The sequence below is a fragment of the Nerophis lumbriciformis genome, linkage group LG13 (assembly GCF_033978685.3).
Source record: "Nerophis lumbriciformis linkage group LG13, RoL_Nlum_v2.1, whole genome shotgun sequence".
NCBI lineage: Eukaryota > Metazoa > Chordata > Actinopteri > Syngnathiformes > Syngnathidae > Nerophis > Nerophis lumbriciformis.
The window spans coordinates 38284553-38303085 of record NC_084560.2 but is presented as its reverse complement, the minus strand read 5'-3'; the positions used below and the strand labels follow the sequence as shown (position 1 = coordinate 38303085).

General features: G+C 41.4%; 1 protein-coding gene across 5 annotated transcripts in view; it reads right to left on the bottom strand.

Annotated features, from left to right (window-relative positions):
* pikfyve (phosphoinositide kinase, FYVE finger containing) overlaps positions 1-18533 on the bottom strand; it is a 56322-nt gene that overhangs the window by 15734 nt on the left and 22055 nt on the right. For 4 of the 5 annotated variants that reach the window (XM_061970855.2, XM_061970853.2, XM_061970850.2 and 1 more), the window contains exons 7-25: positions 15759-15785; positions 15497-15586; positions 13581-13737; positions 13337-13494; positions 13118-13229; positions 12901-13048; positions 8045-8209; positions 7905-7967; positions 7703-7832; positions 7456-7636; positions 5288-5362; positions 5120-5227; positions 4906-5046; positions 4448-4574; positions 3590-4374; positions 564-959; positions 402-502; positions 252-323; positions 15-186 (exon numbers count right to left, since the gene is read on the bottom strand). In XM_061970855.2, the coding sequence (XP_061826839.2) occupies positions 15-186; positions 252-323; positions 402-502; positions 564-959; positions 3590-4374; positions 4448-4574; positions 4906-5046; positions 5120-5227; positions 5288-5362; positions 7456-7636; positions 7703-7832; positions 7905-7967; positions 8045-8209; positions 12901-13048; positions 13118-13229; positions 13337-13494; positions 13581-13737; positions 15497-15586; positions 15759-15785 (3208 nt within the window). The remainder of the gene's footprint in view (positions 1-14; positions 187-251; positions 324-401; positions 503-563; positions 960-3589; positions 4375-4447; positions 4575-4905; positions 5047-5119; positions 5228-5287; positions 5363-7455; positions 7637-7702; positions 7833-7904; positions 7968-8044; positions 8210-12900; positions 13049-13117; positions 13230-13336; positions 13495-13580; positions 13738-15496; positions 15587-15758; positions 15786-18533) is intronic. The other variant, XM_061970852.2, reaches the window with a different exon arrangement.

Here is an 18533-nt window from a genome sequence, read left to right as displayed (position 1 = left end):
TGAATATTAGAAACCTGTTTGCAGATGCGGCACCAGGAGTAGTTGAGGATGGTGTGTTGATAACCGGGAACAGGCGAGTCCAGCTCCTTCAGCACAATCTGCACGCAGCCATTGCCGTGCACGAAGCGGCGGATATGGTGCACCATGGGAGTCTCGCAGAACATGCTGGGACACTGGTAGGACGGCCTGAGGTGAGGGAAACAAACACTCTGGACTTGTTCTTGGGGCGTCCCAACCTGGATGTGCGCTACCTGAAACAGTATCTCTCCAAGAAGACGCCAAGCGAGAGGTCATTCTTGCCGTAGAACTCCATGGTGACGATCCTGTTGGGAAGACATGCCTGTTGGAACCAGTTCTTAACCGGGTTCTTAAAGTGGTTCTGGTTCAGCACAGGAGTTTACCACGGGCTGACGCAGGGGTTTGGAGCGTTGCTGGACTCAGCCGAAGAGCTGCTGAAGAGCACGCATAGCCGCTGATGATTGACAGGTGTCAGACAGTCCATCTGGGAAGCAAACCAAAATATAAAACTTGTCCAATTGAACCAGAGATCCAGGGAAGCTCACCTTAGGCGCCATGCTCATTTCACTCTGCTTGCTCGGTTTGTCTTCTTCACCTTCGCCCTTTATAGACGCCTTGACTGGCCCCGTCTCCTCTGCCTTGCTCTGGCCGTTGACCACCACGTTGAAGGGGTCACCCGCCTCCCTCTGCCGAATGCGACCCCCCTTGGCCCTGTACTCTGCCAGCATCTTGGCCAGGTCCTGGCTGCTGCTCACCTGCTCCACGATACGGGTGCTGGTGAGGCTGTGGCACGGCAAGACCTCGACGGGCTTGGACGGAGTCGCGCCGTTGGTCTGACCGCTGCCGACCAGCGAGGATGACGCAGAGTCCTTGAGGAGCTGCCTCTTTCTGCGCCCGTCTAGTTCTTTGAAGTCCTTGTTGAGGAGGGGGGACAGGTAGACCTATGAATGGACAATTAGAAACATATTGTAATATACATGGTGTAATAATAGTCCATACTCTGCTGATCCTGTGTAAAAAGCAATGTAAAAAAAGCTTTGCTAAACATCCTAAAATCAATTCCAGTGCTGTGCCAACGAGTCAGTCAGCTACAGATGTGGAAAGTGTAAGTTTAGTCATTCGAGATGTAAACCTTACAACTCACGATTCAATTCGATATTTAGTGTGATGGTTCCTGATTCAAATTATTGTATTATATTATTTGGTATATATAAATAAAGCACGGAAATGGCAAAAAAAAAAAAAACGTTTTTTAAAAATTTATAAAAATAGAAATTCGGCTGTGAATTGTTTTTTTTTTGCACCCCTAATAATCTTTGTTTTTCTTCAGCAAACCTAGCATGATGTTGCAGTTAAAATGTGAGTGTACTGTTAGCTATGTAGGTAGCATTGCTATGCTAGTGGCGCTAACACACTACAGTGGGGTGGGGCTCAAAGGGGAAACATGCTTTAGCAGTATCGTACTTTGAAAAGCTGTGCACTACAAAACGTGCTCATTGTAGCTATTAACCATGACTTCATCTTGCTTTAAAAAAAAAATTAGCATAGATTTTTTATTTTTGTTTCATAGGTCAAAGTGTTTTATTCATTATACTCCTGAGTTGTTGTTCTCATAAATTTAAATTTATTATTATCTACTGACAGACAACTGAGATAGGCTGCAGCGCCCCCCGCGACCCTGAAGGGAATAAGCAGTAGAAAACGGATGGGTGGATTATCTACTGAGTTTATTTCATTTTATTTTTCAGTATCAAATGGTTAAAGCAGGGGATGTCCGATAATATCGGCCTGCCGATATTATCTGCCGATAAATGCTTTAAAATGTAATATCGGAAATCATCGGTATCGGTTTCAAAGTTATCGGTATCGGTTTCAAAAAGTAAAATTTATGACTTGTTCAAACGCCGCTGTGTACACGGACGTAGGGAGAAGTACAGAGCGCCAATAAACCTTAAAGGCACTGCCTCTGCGTGCCGGCCCACTCATAATATATGCGGCTTTAACAAACACACACAAGTGAATGCCACGCATACTTGATCAACAGCCATACAGGTCACACCGAGGGTGGCCGTATAAACAACTTTAACACTGTTACAAATATGCGCCACACTGTGAACCCACACCAAACAAGAATGACAAACACATTTCGGGAGAACATCCGCACCGTAACACAACATAAACACAACAGGACAAATACCCTGAACCCCTTGCAGCACTAACTCTTCCGGGACGCTACAATATACACCCCCCGCTACCACCAAACCCCGCTCCCCCAACCCCGCCAAGATTTGATGCGATCTGCTCACCCTCGCGATCTGCTCACCCTCGCTCATGAACATTATATAATAAAAGGGCTGTCTGAGCGGCATGTAGTTCCAATTTTGGGCAGTAGATGGCATTGTTACTTGGCGTAGACCACACCTGGGCAAATTATGGCCCGGGATCGCATCCCGTTAAGCTTTTCAATTTGGCCCGTCGGACATTCCCACATTTTTTTTTTTTAGATCTTTAAGATTGAAACTGTAGCTGCTACTAAGATGTGCAGTGATGTTTTCAAATGACCGTAAATTTTGAGCGATACAAAGTATTTCAATGGTTGGAATCTGCGCTTTTGCATGATATATTAGTTACTATGGTGATCTAAGTCACAGCAGCTCAGACGAGGCACCAAGCAGTGTGGGTGGGGTGCGTTTCCACAGAGTGTTTCCAGAGCGGCCAGCCTGCAATGCGGGTGTCAGGGACAGATGCGGAAGGAGATTTTCACAACAAAGTTCTAAAGCTTAGTGATGTATCAGATTGTAAGTGGGCTTTTTTTTTTTTTACCCTTCGCATTCATATTTCGCTGTGTTTGTTGCTTTTGTGTTGCGTTTCACTTGATTGTAAAATATGTTGATCGAGAGGGGCTGTGACATTCATATGTTGTCAATACTCAGTGTTTTATCGTTCATAGTTAATATTGTAAATCCCACATTCTTTATTTTGACGTACATTCTGGGTGTCTCATTCAGTAAAAACATTTTTAAATTCCATTCGGTTTTTTAAGGCAGTCTGTCATAAGTGTTTAGCTTTCAATCAAACAATATTGTGAGTTTTTGTATTAGTGGATTAGTATATGTATACATAGATAGATAGATAGACACACCGGCCCCGGAGACACATTTTTTTCTCTAAATTTGCAACCCCCCCAGGCCTGGCGTAGAAGGATGTACTAAATGCTAACAACAATTACATAACTTTCATTGAAATTTACAAAGTGCCCGCAAGGCATGCTGGGAAACTCAGCAGCAACTACTTCACACTACAATATGGTGCGTTATTAAATGTATGCATTATGTTTAAAATCAGCCGCACTTACATCACGAATGTTTTGAATCACCCATGTGTGTTATAAGGTGCACTAAATGAAACAAACTTCTGTTAGCTAACAACTTCAATTTTTGCTGTTAATTAAGGTTTAAAAACATGTTATAAAGTAAAAAAATATCTGTTTTGTGTCATTTCTGATGACATCACCTACTATTTCAAATACTGTGTATATCCCTATTTATCGTGATGTATTAACTCAACATGCCTGTTCCGGGAAGTAGTCCCTGCTGGGGCAGTGCATTCCGGCAGACGTGAGCAGGAACGGTTCTCGGAATGTGATGAAGGGCGAGATACACAAAATGATGTCCTTCAGCTCCTGCTTGAAAACAGCCGACATGGACTTGAGGCGGTCGTCGGTCGACGCCACCTGCTCGGCGACAAACAGGCCCGTGTCGTCCTGTAGGGGGTCCCTGAACAAACGGGGCGTTTCTGATCCCTTATCTTCCGTGCTTTCCAGCCCCTCCTCCACTGTTTCCCCGCGGAATATATTGGGCATAGTCTCTTGCTCGTCTTCCATGATGAACGGCGGGGATACCGACAGAGGAGGAGCAGGAAGGCTGGAAAAGGGCGAGGAGGTCCTTGTCTCTTTGAGTCCAGCTTCCTCGTTGTGGACAGAGGACGCTGATGATCGTGGACGGTCCTCGCTGCTTTCCATCCCAGGAAAAAATGTGTCCTCATCGGGCTGGCTGGGTGTTGTGGAACCATCAGCACATTCTACAATTGTGTCCTGATTCTCGTCGTCCGCCTCCACCTCGGCGGACGCGCCCTCCAGCAGGCAGGGTAAGGAGGCGCTCTGGGCCAGGCTGGGCGGCATGGCAAACTCGTCCATGAGGAAGGAGATCTCCAGCTGGGAGTGGTAGGCCACACACACCATCATCATGATGATCTCCTTCACCCGGGCCAGCTCGTATTCGGAGGCGCCGCGCAGCTTGATGGAGCAGCCCAGGTGGGTGGCGCAGCCCTCGAAGAACATCAGCGTCTTGACGTCGTCTGAAACACAAAAGATGATGGATGTCATGCTGCGTTAAAAAAAATAAAAATAAAGGGCGAGGTATTCGCTCACTGTTGGCCAGGGTGAAAGGCTGCATGTAGAACTTGTGACAGGTGCCCAGACGAGGCTTAGTGAGGAGCTGGTCCATGGACACTACCAGGTCACCTTGGGTCATTCGACTGACTCGGTCCAAGACTTGCTAAATGGGGGGATGATAAGAAACATTTAATAATGTAACCGTCACATGTGTCCACAAGATGGCGTCACCCTTCCAGGGTGTCACGATCGGGCAAATTTTACCAAACAGCACAAATTATCTGCGGCCTTGCAACTTTGTCCAATCCCTGCAACTTCTCCGCACATTTTGGGTCCTCAAACAGTCACTTTTGAAGAAAAAAAACTCTTCTGACACTTCCCTAGCTAGCTGAGCCCACTCCATACATACCAAAAAAAGCAGGCTTTACTACGCGTCACAAAACAAAAGAGCCTGGAGGTCAGCCAGCTGTCCGTCAGAATGTTTTTGAACTGACCGGTTTGACGTTGATCACCAAGGTGATGCCGTGCTCCAACAGCATGTCCTGAGCGATACGAGACACCGTCTTCTCCACGAGAACCAGGTTCGGCCGGACGTCCACTATGCGCTGCACGTAGTTCTTCAAAAACTCTCGCTCCTGAAATAAAGGCAAATCTTTTGTAGATTCCAACCAAAATTTGCGCCAAAAACATAATTGAGGACCCACATACCTGCAGCACAATGGGGTCGATGCAGGTGAACTTGGTCTCCTCCCTGTACAGATATTCGATGGAGCATTTCAGCAGCAGGATTTTAGGGTTCTTGATGTACGAATTCATCTAAAAAAAACCAAAAAAAACTAGTACCAAAATATCTCTAGCAAAACAAAACTAACCTACCTTCTTGTGAGCGACGTTCTTGGTGCATATGAAACCATTCACCACGTTGGAGTCAAACTTCCTCCCTCCAGGAATCTAAACCCAAAAACGGAGTTTAGAATAAAAGTGTTGAATTCAGGGATGCGCCGATCAGTATCGTCCGATTTTCGTGATAAAGTACGCAATTTTTCATTCCACGTCTGACAGCTAACTGTGAACGTCCACGTCACCTCTATTGCGGCAAATAAACTACATTTTAAGTATTATTATCGGGTACCATTGTCAACGGGGGACAAGGCTAAACAAGTACGAGCAAGCAAGCAGCCAACACCAAAAAACAAGTGTATAATAAACTTTAAGAAGTGTAGATGGCGTTGCAGCAAAAAAATTTAAGCAGTTAACAGGAAATTAACGTGTAGATTGATAAGCGTTAGAGAGGACAATGTTAAAAAGGCGGACTGGTGGTATCAGGATATGATCGATGCTGGAGTGCTTATTTTATTTTCGCAACATTTCTGTGTGGAGTTGGCATGTTCTCCCTGTGACTGCATGGGTTCCCTCCGGGTACTCCGGCTTCCTCCCACCTCCAAAGACATGCACCTGGGGATAGGTTGATTGGCAACACTAAATTGGCCCTAGTGTGTGAATGTGAGTGTGAATGTTGTCTATCTGTGTTGGCGACTTGTCCAGGGTGTACCCCGCCTTCCGTCCGAATGCAATTAAGATAGGCTCCAGCACCCCCCGCGACCCCGAAAGGGACAAGCGGTAGAAAATGGATAGATGGATGGATGTTCAATCGTTATGTTTACAAATCAAATTCAGGAAATATGCCCGAATGCAGCTCAGATAGGCTCCAGCACCCCCCGTGACCCCGAAAGGGACAAGCGGTAGAAAATGGATGCATGGATGTTCAGTCGTTATGTTTACAAATTCAGGAAATATGTCTCTGCAAACAGGAGGATTTTGATCCAAATAGTAGTATTTACTTTCGTTTCGTTATTGAGTACTACTGATTTTGTTTTGCTCAAACAATTTCATGCAATACAAAATAATAAGGAACCAGAATTAATATTGTTAAACTGTCATTAGCAATCACCGTAAATACATTTAAAAAAGACAATTAGGGATGTAACGGTATAAAAATCTCGCCGTACAACATTATTGTTTTATGTACAAAAACAACACAGGAATGTTTAGTATAAATAGACTTACTGTAATTGAACACAAACATAATGCTCAAATGTTCTAATCATAATATTACTACAAAACAAGTGTATATATAGATACACCGGTATATGTATGTCGGTATATATATATATATATATATATATATTTTTTTTTTTTTTTTTTGGATATAGTTTTAGTTAAGTGTCTTAAACTGACAATATAAACATCCAGATGTTGTAAAACAATGTTCACGTTTATGTCTTTCTACTTCAGAGAAACAGTGTTATATCACATTGGAAAATGCTGTTTCTCAGAAAAGTTAGCTGACAATTTAACATTTAATAATGTAGATACCTCACAAACCGATGATTAGCCTCCTTGGCATCAAATATATTTTCCGGGTGGTGATCTAATGAGTAGCTTCTCATATTACTTGTCACCAAACTTCTTTTTACTGTATGTCCGCGGTGCCGCCTAGCACATTTCCTACTTAAAACATGGATAACAAATCCATTTAAATCCACGAGTTTATACTTATTGAAAAAAAATGTGAGTGAAAACATCCAAATGAAGGAGGCAACTCTCCCTTGCAGTACGCAGACCAAAGAGGTTGTGTTTTTGCCAGGGTTTGTTTGTCTGTCTATTAGCAACATAACTCAAAAAGTTATGTATAGATTTTGATGAAAACTTCAGGAAATGTCCAAAAAAACAATCCTTTCTCACTGCTTCAGAACTCCCACACTCACGCTACACAGGGAATTTGGGGAGATATAGTTTACTTCCACACCGGCCAATACAAAAATGCCAGCAAAAAACTACACCGACCAAATTTTCATTATGTCATGGCAAAATTGTGATGATTTTGATACCGAAATACTGCGGTATTTATAATACCGTTACCCCCCTACAGTTAATACATGTGATCGGTATCGGACGATTTCTCTCATGGGTGATTGGTATTGGTATTGGCAGCTGATCAGAACATCCCTAGTTGAATTATTTCTTAGCAATGCCCCTTCAACCTTTTTAATGTGAACCAGCTGTCGGATGTCCATGTCATCGTCGCAGTTCCGCACATCGGGCCGCACCTTCTGGACCACCTGGTGGACGACAAGGACGATGACGTCCCGCCAGGACAGGGACAGGGACTCGCTGTAGAGTAGCTGCTGCAGGAGCGCCATCATGTGGCTGTGATTGGCCGAGCTGAGGACAGAAAGGTAAGAGTAATGTAGCTAAATGAGGACTGTTGGCTCTCGTGACGGCTCTCACAGCAGCCTCTCCATGGCCTTCTTCTCTCCGTTCTCCTCTCGGAGCTGGTCCAGGGAGCTGTGGTGCCAACTCAGCGGCGTGAACAGCATCTCTTTAGCCTTCTCCTCCACACGCCGGTTGAACAGAGACTCTGCGCTCGCACAAGAAGACGATCGGCGACGTGGCTTGTTGAATCAAAATCAGGGATTGGCGACATTTGTACCTTTGATGAAAGCATCGCTGATCACGATGTTCTGTCCTCCATCTTCAGACATCAGAAATTCAGCTGCCAATGTATGAGAGACGACCGTAAGGTATGGTGGAGAGCATTTAGCTGCCGGTGCGCAACTCATAGGTACAAACCTTTTTGCTCGGCGGACGAAGGCACGTGCGGATATTTGGACTGCTTCTTGATGTGGAAGTTGACGTTGTTGTGCTCCATGTTGAGGTTGATGGAGGCCGCAGAGTCGCTGTCCACCACTGACTGGGAGCTGCTGACGGACGTCCTCTTGCTGGCGCTGGCAGAGCCTGGACGGATTGGACACTATTAGCGGAAGTGTGGCTGGACCATCGAGACACATGGCAACAGCTTAGTTGTTTGCAAATGCTTAAAGGGGAACTGCAATTTTTGGGGGAATTTGGCCAATCATTCACAATCCTTATGTACGACCAAAACGCAAATGTTTTTCTTTTTTTATGCATTCCAAGTCGTGAATAAACGCTAACAATGTTGGAGGAAATGAGAGTACCGGTACACCATTGTGCCCAAAAAGCCCTCTAAAAAAACATTGAAAAACCGCCAACAATACTCCATTTACATCTGGTGACCTGAATAATAACCAAGTATTAGCAATATTGTTACTATAAGCACTAAAGCAGACAAACTATTTTTAGCGGCGCTGTGATCACAGGGAGCGAACTACCTGGTTGCTACATTGACATACTAGCTGCTGCTGCTGCTGCTGCATTGCCTATGAGCTGGTGAAAGTTGATTATAAATTATAAATCATGCCTCTCACTTGGATAGTAGAAGGCTGTTTCCATAAACCGAGAAGTTGGTCAACTTTGACATTCAACTTATACCTGGAGATAGTGAGAAAGAAACGAAAAGCATTTTTTCAAAACACTTTGTAAGGAGTACGATTAATTCTTCATCTAAACGGGAAGATATAAACATCCCATCAGTTGGCATCCCATTGAAAGCAGACATTGTACAGTAAGGGATTTTTTTATTATGTTCATAGTTTGTATATCTTGTTCAGCACTTAGCATTGCTGCTTAAGTGTTTCACTAAAGCTGCATCTGTGTAGCATACAACTTCTCAAACTATATATATATATATTCTGGCTCAAAAATCTAAAGTTCTGGCTTATCATTTGTCCTAAAGTAGTCTTTGTTTTCTCTCACAAAAGTCTGCCATGATTAGTAGCGTTGTTGCCGAGAAAAGCGAACATTGTGATGTGTCTGTGAAATGAATACGCCACCGTATGCCTAAAATGACCATAATACGTAAATGTTACATGTTATTATAAATGTGCCTGTTAGGACATCACATGTACTTACAGAGTGTACATAAAACGTTGACGGAGGCTTTCGGGTGTTTTTAGAGCGCTTTAAAGACGGAATAGAGCGACTCTCGTTAGCTCCATTGTTAGCTGATTTTTGCTAGAATTTGGATTGTGAATGACGGGGAAAATTTCAAAAAGTGTTTCCTTTCATGAAATTTTTATGCATGTTTTAACAAATTTGGATACTCGTGTTAAACGATGTCAACGTATCAAATCAAAGTTTGTGCATTCAGGCGTGAGCTTGCATATGGTTTTGATGCCTCTTTTCGCAGGGTTTTGCAGTGGCTACAGGACAATGTCTTCTTCTAGCCCAGAAGGTGAGCTGGATGTCCATATTTGGGCATTAAGTCTAGCTCTCAACCAGAGAGAGAGGAGCTCGTCCCCCTCTGCTTCACACAATGAGGAAACACAAAAAAGGACGGATAAAGTATTATTTTCATATAATCTCGGCATGCACATAACAGCGTCGCGCAACATGCAGTGATGTCAATTCTGCCAAAAGCAGCTTTTTTTATGCAGCTCGTCTGATCTGTTGGTAAGAGTGCAGCTGTCCCTAATGATATGACATACAAATCTATATAACATTTTTGAAGTTTGTATAATAGCGGGGAGGACTCTAAGATATTTATTTTAAAAAGTGTGCATTTTTAACGGGTTAAAAAAAAGGTACTGTGGAGCAAATCGTACGCAAAATTGAAACACACAGCTTATCCAAAACATACTTCATACACCACAAGATAAGGTTTAAATGTAAAAAAATATTTTTTTGTGTGTAAAAATGCCTTAAATGTGCAATAATGAACATTTCTTATCATTTGGAATGCAAATATAAAAGGTATATTTCAAAATCTCATGAAACACAAAGATAAATGCCTTGAAATAGTTACTAATCCTCTACTTTCAAAGCAGAAGGTAAATACATTCATTACACGGATCTGTTTTGGACCGCCACAAATTTACTTTTTTTTTAAATTACATTTTTGGTCTTACTGGAAGGTGTCACTTCACCTTGCAGGTGATATATGTACTGTCCTCGCCTGGCAATCAAGTTCAACATGAAATTGACTATTTGTTTTAAAAGTCTGAGGTTTGACATCACAGGCTTCCGTAGTTGGTCAGCAGTGCCAAGCAGCAGACTGGCCTACTAGTACAGTACAAAGTTAGCAGTCGATATTTGTTTCCACTGCGGACTATATGTCTGTAAGTACAAAATGCATTTGCTGTTTTATGCCAATTTTGTTGTGTTAAAATCTCATTTGTTGAACATTTGTACAGGTTTAAAACAACATTAATGCTAATTTTCGTTAACCTTTCAATGGGATCATCTCCATATCGTTACAGTAGCATTAATCTAGCAGCATAAAAGCCAACCTGTATCCTGTAATGTTACATTGTCCCCCCCCAGTAATTACCAAACTATATGCTTATTTTAACATGATTTATACATGTACTGTATAAATACAACGTTATATTAGTTTTTACACAAACAATCAGTTAACAAATGTAAAGCTTTTTCATCTCTGATTTAAAGGACTGTCAACATATCTGTAAAACATTAAACGTTAAACATTCAGGGAGGGCAGAATAATATATGTAAAAAAACAGGGGTGTAGAATGTGCTGCATTGTTACATTAAACAAACAGTAAAACATTTTAAAATACACAGCAAAACTAACAAGTAAGGCTGGGCGATAAAATAAGATTGATATATCACGATAGATGTGTAATCGATATCAATAAAAAATGCATTCAATAAAACGTTTGGTATTTTTTCCCCTCTTTTTCGTTGGAAGAAACTAGAAGTTGCAAAGCAAGTTTGGCTGCATGAACAAAGACACTTGCTCTCCGGTAACAGAGCAACACAGGAAGTGATCACTGATCAGTGGAAGTGACACGCTAACAGCCAATCAAATAACATTATCAAGTCTGGTTGCGCCATCTTGTTGTCTTACGGTTGATTTTTTGCATAGAGAGAGAAGAGAAACTAAAACTGAGTGCTGCTGAGACCTAAGAAAGTGCACCATGCGAATATCTAGCATGTTCGAACATCCTTGTACTAACGGTTGCTCGACAATTTAATCTGGACTGTGATCATTGAACTATGTGAATATTTAATAGAAAATACAGTACATACGTATATGTAGCGTCAATCGATTGTTTCCAATGATTTTTTTGACAGTTAATATCAACTGTCATGGTACTCTACGTTAGCACACACGCATAAAAAAAAGTTTTCAAGCCCCTGTGACAAATCACGACTTCTCAAATACGATAGTTGTACTAAGCAGAAGTCTTATTAAACACAAAAAAATAGAGTTTCATCTACGGATTATTATTCACAATCCAGCCAGGAAGAAGAAGCTGTTGTAGCGTGCAAACACAAACTACTTCACCATCATGACACACATACACATGACAAGCATTGCCTGGAGTCAAACAGTTTTTCAAATTTAAAGTGTTATTTTTTTAATAGATTTCAAATATATTCACAAGTATTATTAAAACCCCAAAATTTTTGCCTCATTAATAACCAGTGTTGGGTTAGTTACTGAAAACCAGTAACTAGTTACAGTTACTAGTTACTTTATTTCAAAAGTAACTCAGTTACTAACTCAGTTACTTACACCAAAAAGTAATGCGTTACTGTGAAAAGTAACTATTTAGTTACTTCTTTTTTTTCTTTTAAGGCTCCCACTAATGACCTTTTAGCCTTCATTTCAGTACTGTTATTGCACTGGAGAATAATACAATCTGTTGATCAACTTGACATGCATTTGCATCACTGAACTCTGCTAAGCAATGTGGTCTGCATACAACACACAAAGACACATATATGTTTCAAAGAGCCAATTTATTTCAGGCCAGAACAAATTGACAAAACTATTTTAAATAGCTGCAACATTAATTGCACTTTAACTTTAACTTTAAGTAGATAGGATCTTTGATCCAAGACACAACTTACATTTAACTAAAATGTTATTTTCTTTGTGCTCGACAAAAGAAAAGTATTGAGAATGTCTCCATGTTAAGAAACTCGACTTCTGGCTTCACCATGATGTCTTGTTAGTTGTTATGAAAGTAGCGTATGTGTGGCCCTTTAAGATATGACAGCATGTGAGGTGAGTGACGTCAGTGAGTGAGTGGGCGAGAGAGGTGAGGGAACGGCGACAATGAGTGCGTGCAGGTGCTCTAGCTTGGTGGATGGCTGCGTCCAATAAAGTCACAAAGTTGCAACAAACCGCCGGCCTCGTCACTCACCCTCAGCTGTAAAGACCCACTTCCGGGTAAAGTGAAGGTTGTTAGCCCCGAAGTACATAGGCCCTGGAGGAACGTCTCCCCTGCGCCCCTCAACTACGGTCTGGGAGCCCCTCCCCCGCCCCCACCCACACAAAGCACGCCTTTTCTTTTCCACCGCAGCGCTCCAATAAAACACACTCAGGTCTTCTGTTTCTAGCCGATACATAAAAAATAACGTAAAATAACGCAGTAACGCATCATGTAGTAACGGTAACTGAGTTACTGAATATAAAAAATAACGCGTTAGATTACTAGTTACCGCCGAAACTAACGGCGTTACTTTGTAACGCGTTAGTCCCAACACTATTAATAACTAATATTTAATCACAGAGGTGATGCACAAGCGACACCTACTAGGTATGTTGTAGTCCGACTCGTCCGCCAGCTGCTCCGTATCGCTGTCGTCAAACTTGATGTCCTTGAACCAGGATGGCTCGGAATGTCCCTCCACCGAGTTGACGCTGTCGCTGTCAGGAGACGGCGTCTCTGAGAACTCTGTGCTCTGCAGACCAGACGGGAGGAATCACCTGCGATGCTGCTCTTGCAAGGAAACTCAAAGAGGGGCTGTTACCTGCAGGGGGCGGTACAGGGCGTATTCGTCCCTGAAAAGCTGGTCGTTGTGGGTGACACAGTCCAGCCAGCGACCGTCCACCAGCGCCTGGCCGATGGCAATCGCCTGGGCCCTGAAACACAGATATCCCAGAACCCAGTCAGATTCTAATTATTCACCTGCTTCGGTTTCCCTTTGCGCTTCAGATACATGAACAGGTGTGAGACAGTGTCTTGGTACCGGTTGGAGATGGTGCCGTTTCTCAGCAGCCAGTTGACCAGCTCCTTCCCCACAATGCAGTTGGGGTAGGTTCTAAGCCAGTATCTGTGGTCCTGGAACTCCATTCCCGTGTTGTTGTGGCAGATCTTCTTCCACAGGTCCTTCAGCTGGGAGGAGTCCTGCAAGACAAAAAGCCAGTTGAGGAAAATCGGCAACCTCCCCCCCCCCCCAGTGACAAACAGTCGGGTCTAGTAGGGCGGCCAACCAGGAGGTTCTTCCTCTCCTCCTCGCTGTGGTCAAGCTTGGTGGCACTCTTGGCGCCCATCAATGCCCGCGTGGTGGGTGGGCTGACCGAGGTGTCGTAGGAAGGCAGCATGGAGGATCCAGAGCGGTCTAGAGACAGGGTGGTGACGCTGGCGGATCTGGTGGAGGAAAAAACACAAGGTCATTTTGCACCTAATGACAGCGCTTTATAGGATAAGTAACCTAATTTAGTGACTAAAGATAGAAAGATAATTTACTAGAATATGCAATTTCGAAAGAAATGCTGTATGTGCGCAAGCTGCAGAAAAGCCAAAGTGAAATGCTAACGTTAGCATCACAACAAGTACGAATGTGACAGGTACCAAGTTATATGACTGAGGCATATGCATGCAAAATTTGCAAAAAATTATAGCATGCTAATGTTAGCATGCACCAAATATCAAGTTAAAAGTCTTAAGTGTATGGTGGCCAAATTGGCTACAAAAGTTAGTATGCTAACGTTAGCATGCTAAGAGTTAGCATTTGTCACTAACAGTTATCTTATGTAAAGTACCATGTTATATACGGTAACTCTGGGTTTGCAAAATTAGCAAAACAAGTTTTCGTGCGGATAGCATGCTAGCCGTTGAATATCAAGCGCAAGGAGCATTTTGACCTTGGAACCGCTCAAATTGGTTGAGAAATGTGGCATATGTAGAAGTTTGTAAATGCGCCCATTCATTTTCAAAATTCCTGGTAATTCCAGGTAATCCGGGAATTTTCAAAACTGGGGAAACACAAATTGCTTTGTTGTGGACCATCACAACCTAACCCATTGGGCATCTTCCTAAAAGTTGAGGTGCACATTCCGGCACTCTCCAGGTAAAAAAAAACATTTTGAGTGACAGGAAAATAAAATAAATAAATAAAATAAATAAAATAAATAAAATAAATAAAATAAATAAAATAATATTCCTCAAAATTGAAGAAAGAGAAAGCATTTTTTTGGCCCATGCCAAGAACTCAATTACTGTCCCAATCACAAAAAACATTGGATGTGATTTATGTAAAAATAAAAAATAAATATATAATACAATCTCAGACAAAATTAGATACAGTAATGAACATTTATAATTGAATTAAAAAAAATGAAATAAATTGTTGCTGTTGTTGCAGACCTTTTACCTTTTTTATTAAAACAACTAAGTAACTTAAGGAGGAAAAATGTACTCTGTAAACCATCATGTATTGCTGTTAATTACAAAAAATAGTAGGAAGTTGTAATTATTCATTATAAATTGAATCTTTTGATAAATAGACCACAAAAACCTGTTTATGACCAAATAAATACTTCTTTTTACATTATGAGAGCCCTTTAGACATGAAATAAAACCCACATAATCACCCTTACACTTGTTTTAATAGAGTAATACTGCCTGAGGCTGAGCCAATCAGCGGCCACAGACTGAACAGATTTGATTTGGTCTCATCTAGTGACTGATACTACTGCAGTATTGATATTTGTAGTTCATTTAGCAATTTTTATATTTCAAACTGCCGAATTCAGGCCAAAAAACCCTAAAATATGATAAATAAATACAAACATCTGCGAAGCTGCAAACTACGAAGCGCGATGTGCTGAGGGACAACTGTAGAGATACAACTTAATCATTGTCATATTATTTAGACTTAAACTTCCTTTTTATTGTCATTCAAATTTGAACTTTACAATACAGATAAGAACGAAATTTCGTTGCATTAGCTCATGGTAGTGCAGAATACAAGAGCAATAAGGTGCAGATATAAATACATAGATTACTGTACAGATAAATATATTGCACTTTTGCATATGCATCCAGGTTTATGGATGTATGTTATATTGTCTTTATATTTATATAATTATATTTAAACGGGTGCTTAAAAGGCTAGCAGACCCACCTCTTCCTGGTGGGGGATTTACACACGTCTTCTTGCAGCGTTGTCAGTCTGGAAGGCAGGACACTTTTTTGAGGTTCCTGATGGATCATTCTGGCAAACACACACACACAATAGACTTTGATATTGTCGTCTTTATTACCCCCAGAGTGGTAGTCGTCACTGAGCGTGAGCATGCACAACACTATTTCCTCTACAGAGACCACGGTTAAAGCTGACAAATGAAATGGAGGGAGGGGGGAAAAAAACAAACAGCGACACTCACGTTTTCCTCATCCCAATGGGAGTTTTTCTATGCCAGGAGAGAAAGGAAAGATAGTTTTCTATGAGGTATGTACACAGAAGAAGAAGAAAAATAAACCAAAAAAAGTGGCAAGCCTCAACGCAAGCAAAGCACAACAAGCGTGATGATCGTAAAACTCATTGCTGGAAAGCCGGCGTAACGAAAAATACCTTACTTGATTTTGAGCATTCAGAGAGCATTTCTGTACATGCATGGAGAAAAACATTTAAATAAAGGGTGCTTGAAGATTTGTTACCAAATGATGCTTTGCTTAAAGGAGAAATGCACTTTAAAAAAAATGTTTGCCTATCATTTACCATCCTTATGTGAGACAATAACATGTTTTTTTAATGCATTCTAACTCTGTAAAAAACGCTGGCAAAAGTCAGCTAACAATGAAGGTAATCGGAGTCGCTCTATTTCGCCTACAAAAGCACACTTAAATAAACATCCAAAATCCTCCACCAACGTTTTATATACACACACACATATACACACCTTAAGTGTATATGCAATGTAGCAACAGGCACATTCATAAAAACATGTAATATTTACGTATTTTGCTCATTTTAAGCATATGGCGGCATATTAATTTTTGCCGGACTGCTTCGAATAAGTTTGTACCGCCGTAGAAAGATTTGACACCATGTGCTCGCCCTCGATCATAAACATAATATAGTATGATAATACGGCTGCGATAAGGTGGCGACTTGTCCAGGGTGTACCCAGCCTTCCGCCCATGTGCAGCTGAGATAGGCTCCAGCAACCCCTGCGACCCTGAACGGCACAAGCGGTAGAAAATGGATGGATGGATGGAATAGGGCTGTTTGAGCGCCGTGTACTTACAACTGTGGCCAGTAGATGGCGTTGTTACAAATTACAATGCATTAAAAAACAAAATGTGTTCTTGGGGATTATGAATGATAGCCACAATTCCCCAAAAAAAAAAAAAATCCAAAAAAGTGCACTTCCCCTTTAAGAAAGCCTGTCTGCACCCTCTTTAATTTTTTCCTCATTGATTAAGTTATACCCACGAACATGAGGACGTCCTTTTACAATAAATGCAGTCACAAGCATAAAATAAAAGCTCATTTATAACAGCGCACACAGCAGGTGAATTGTCATTTGCGATAATGTTTTTTGTTTTTTTTCCCAACCACGCACAGAAAAAGCAGAGAAACAGATAGAAAACTTGTTTTAAAAAACAATTCATGCAAGTCAGTTGTGTCCTCACATACAGTAAGTACACTGGTATTCTTAAAAAATACTATATATACACACTGATTGCATTCTAAAAATGTTTTCTACATATCTTAAACACGTTAAGCACATGTCTATACAGCAGAAGCTGCAGCAACAACTACGCAACGGGAAGAAAGTAATTGGCGGAAAAGGCACAATATGAACAAAATGTACAAAAAATTCCCAAACATGTCCTTCTGACTCGCACTACACTTCCACACCAGTCCTGCAATTAGCAGTAATATGCATTTATTACCAAGCAGGTTCCGGTTTAGCTCAATCTGTTGGCTCTGGTGGGTCACTGCCCCACTTAGCCCCAATGCAAGTGGATGGAAACTGTAAAAACATTTATATTATAATATCTTGTATATATATTTTTAGGGCTGTCAAAACTAACACATGCGATGAGTCACATACAAATCATTGCATTAATCATGTACTGTACAAACATGCATTAATCACAACATATCTTGACCATGCGCATTTATATTATTGCAAAACTGTTCAAAAGTTCAAGTGAAACATTTTAATAAATGTTCCTGTTTGGCCATCCAAAAATAAAGTCCCATGTGTCAAAATATTGGGGTCTTTTTTAAAGAGAAATGAAATGATGTACATAAGTAATTAGCTGCAATTGATCAATATTTGAAAATGTGATTAATCTGGTTAAAATACTTAATCACTGTAATTTTTACAATAAATTAAAAGGGTAGATATTTGTTGTTTTTTTGTACTAGTGCTAACTGATGAAGAAACCAAACAACATTTATTTCCAGAATTCCGGCTGGATATGGTGGGTGACTGCTAACCTGACTCTCGCCAGATCCTTGTCGTTCGCTGAGCTCCACACAATAATCTGGGAGTTCTCAATAGGAGATGTAATTTAGAAGGCGGGGCCTTGTAAAAAAATCATTGTATGTGATTGGATAAACCACTTTTCCGCTATCTTGAATGACGTGCTACTTCAACCACTCACATCCAAATCAACCCGTAACGCTGATGAGAGCGGTGCTGGGAAATCCAAATCCGGTCGGAAGAAGAGCCAAAACATCCTTGCCACCAATAAATGCCTTCAAAACCGGTCTCTGTTCATCTTGTAAATAATTAATATTCGATCGATGTCACAAAGCAGTTGCAATAGCAGAATCAATGTCAGCACACGACTCCTCGCTCCGTGCCGCATTGTTGTTTGAATCAAATAGTCCCTTCGGCGATCCTGATTGGTTCATTATTTTTTGCTATCTGGAAGGAGTTTGCAATGCCTTCGAGTCCAGATCCTTGTGTGGAGCTCAGCGAACTACAAGAGTCTGGCGAGAGTCAGGTTAGGTGATTTCCCCACTTGGCCTTAATGCCTTGTGTCTGACTCAGACAACCAAAAAGCTGGAGAAAAGTAATTAGCATGGGAAAAAAAAGCACAAAAACAAATAATCCGAAACATCCGACTGTGATAAAAATTAAAAAATGAGATGATTGATTACTAAGTGTGTTGATTTACTGAATCAGGTGGCGCAGTGC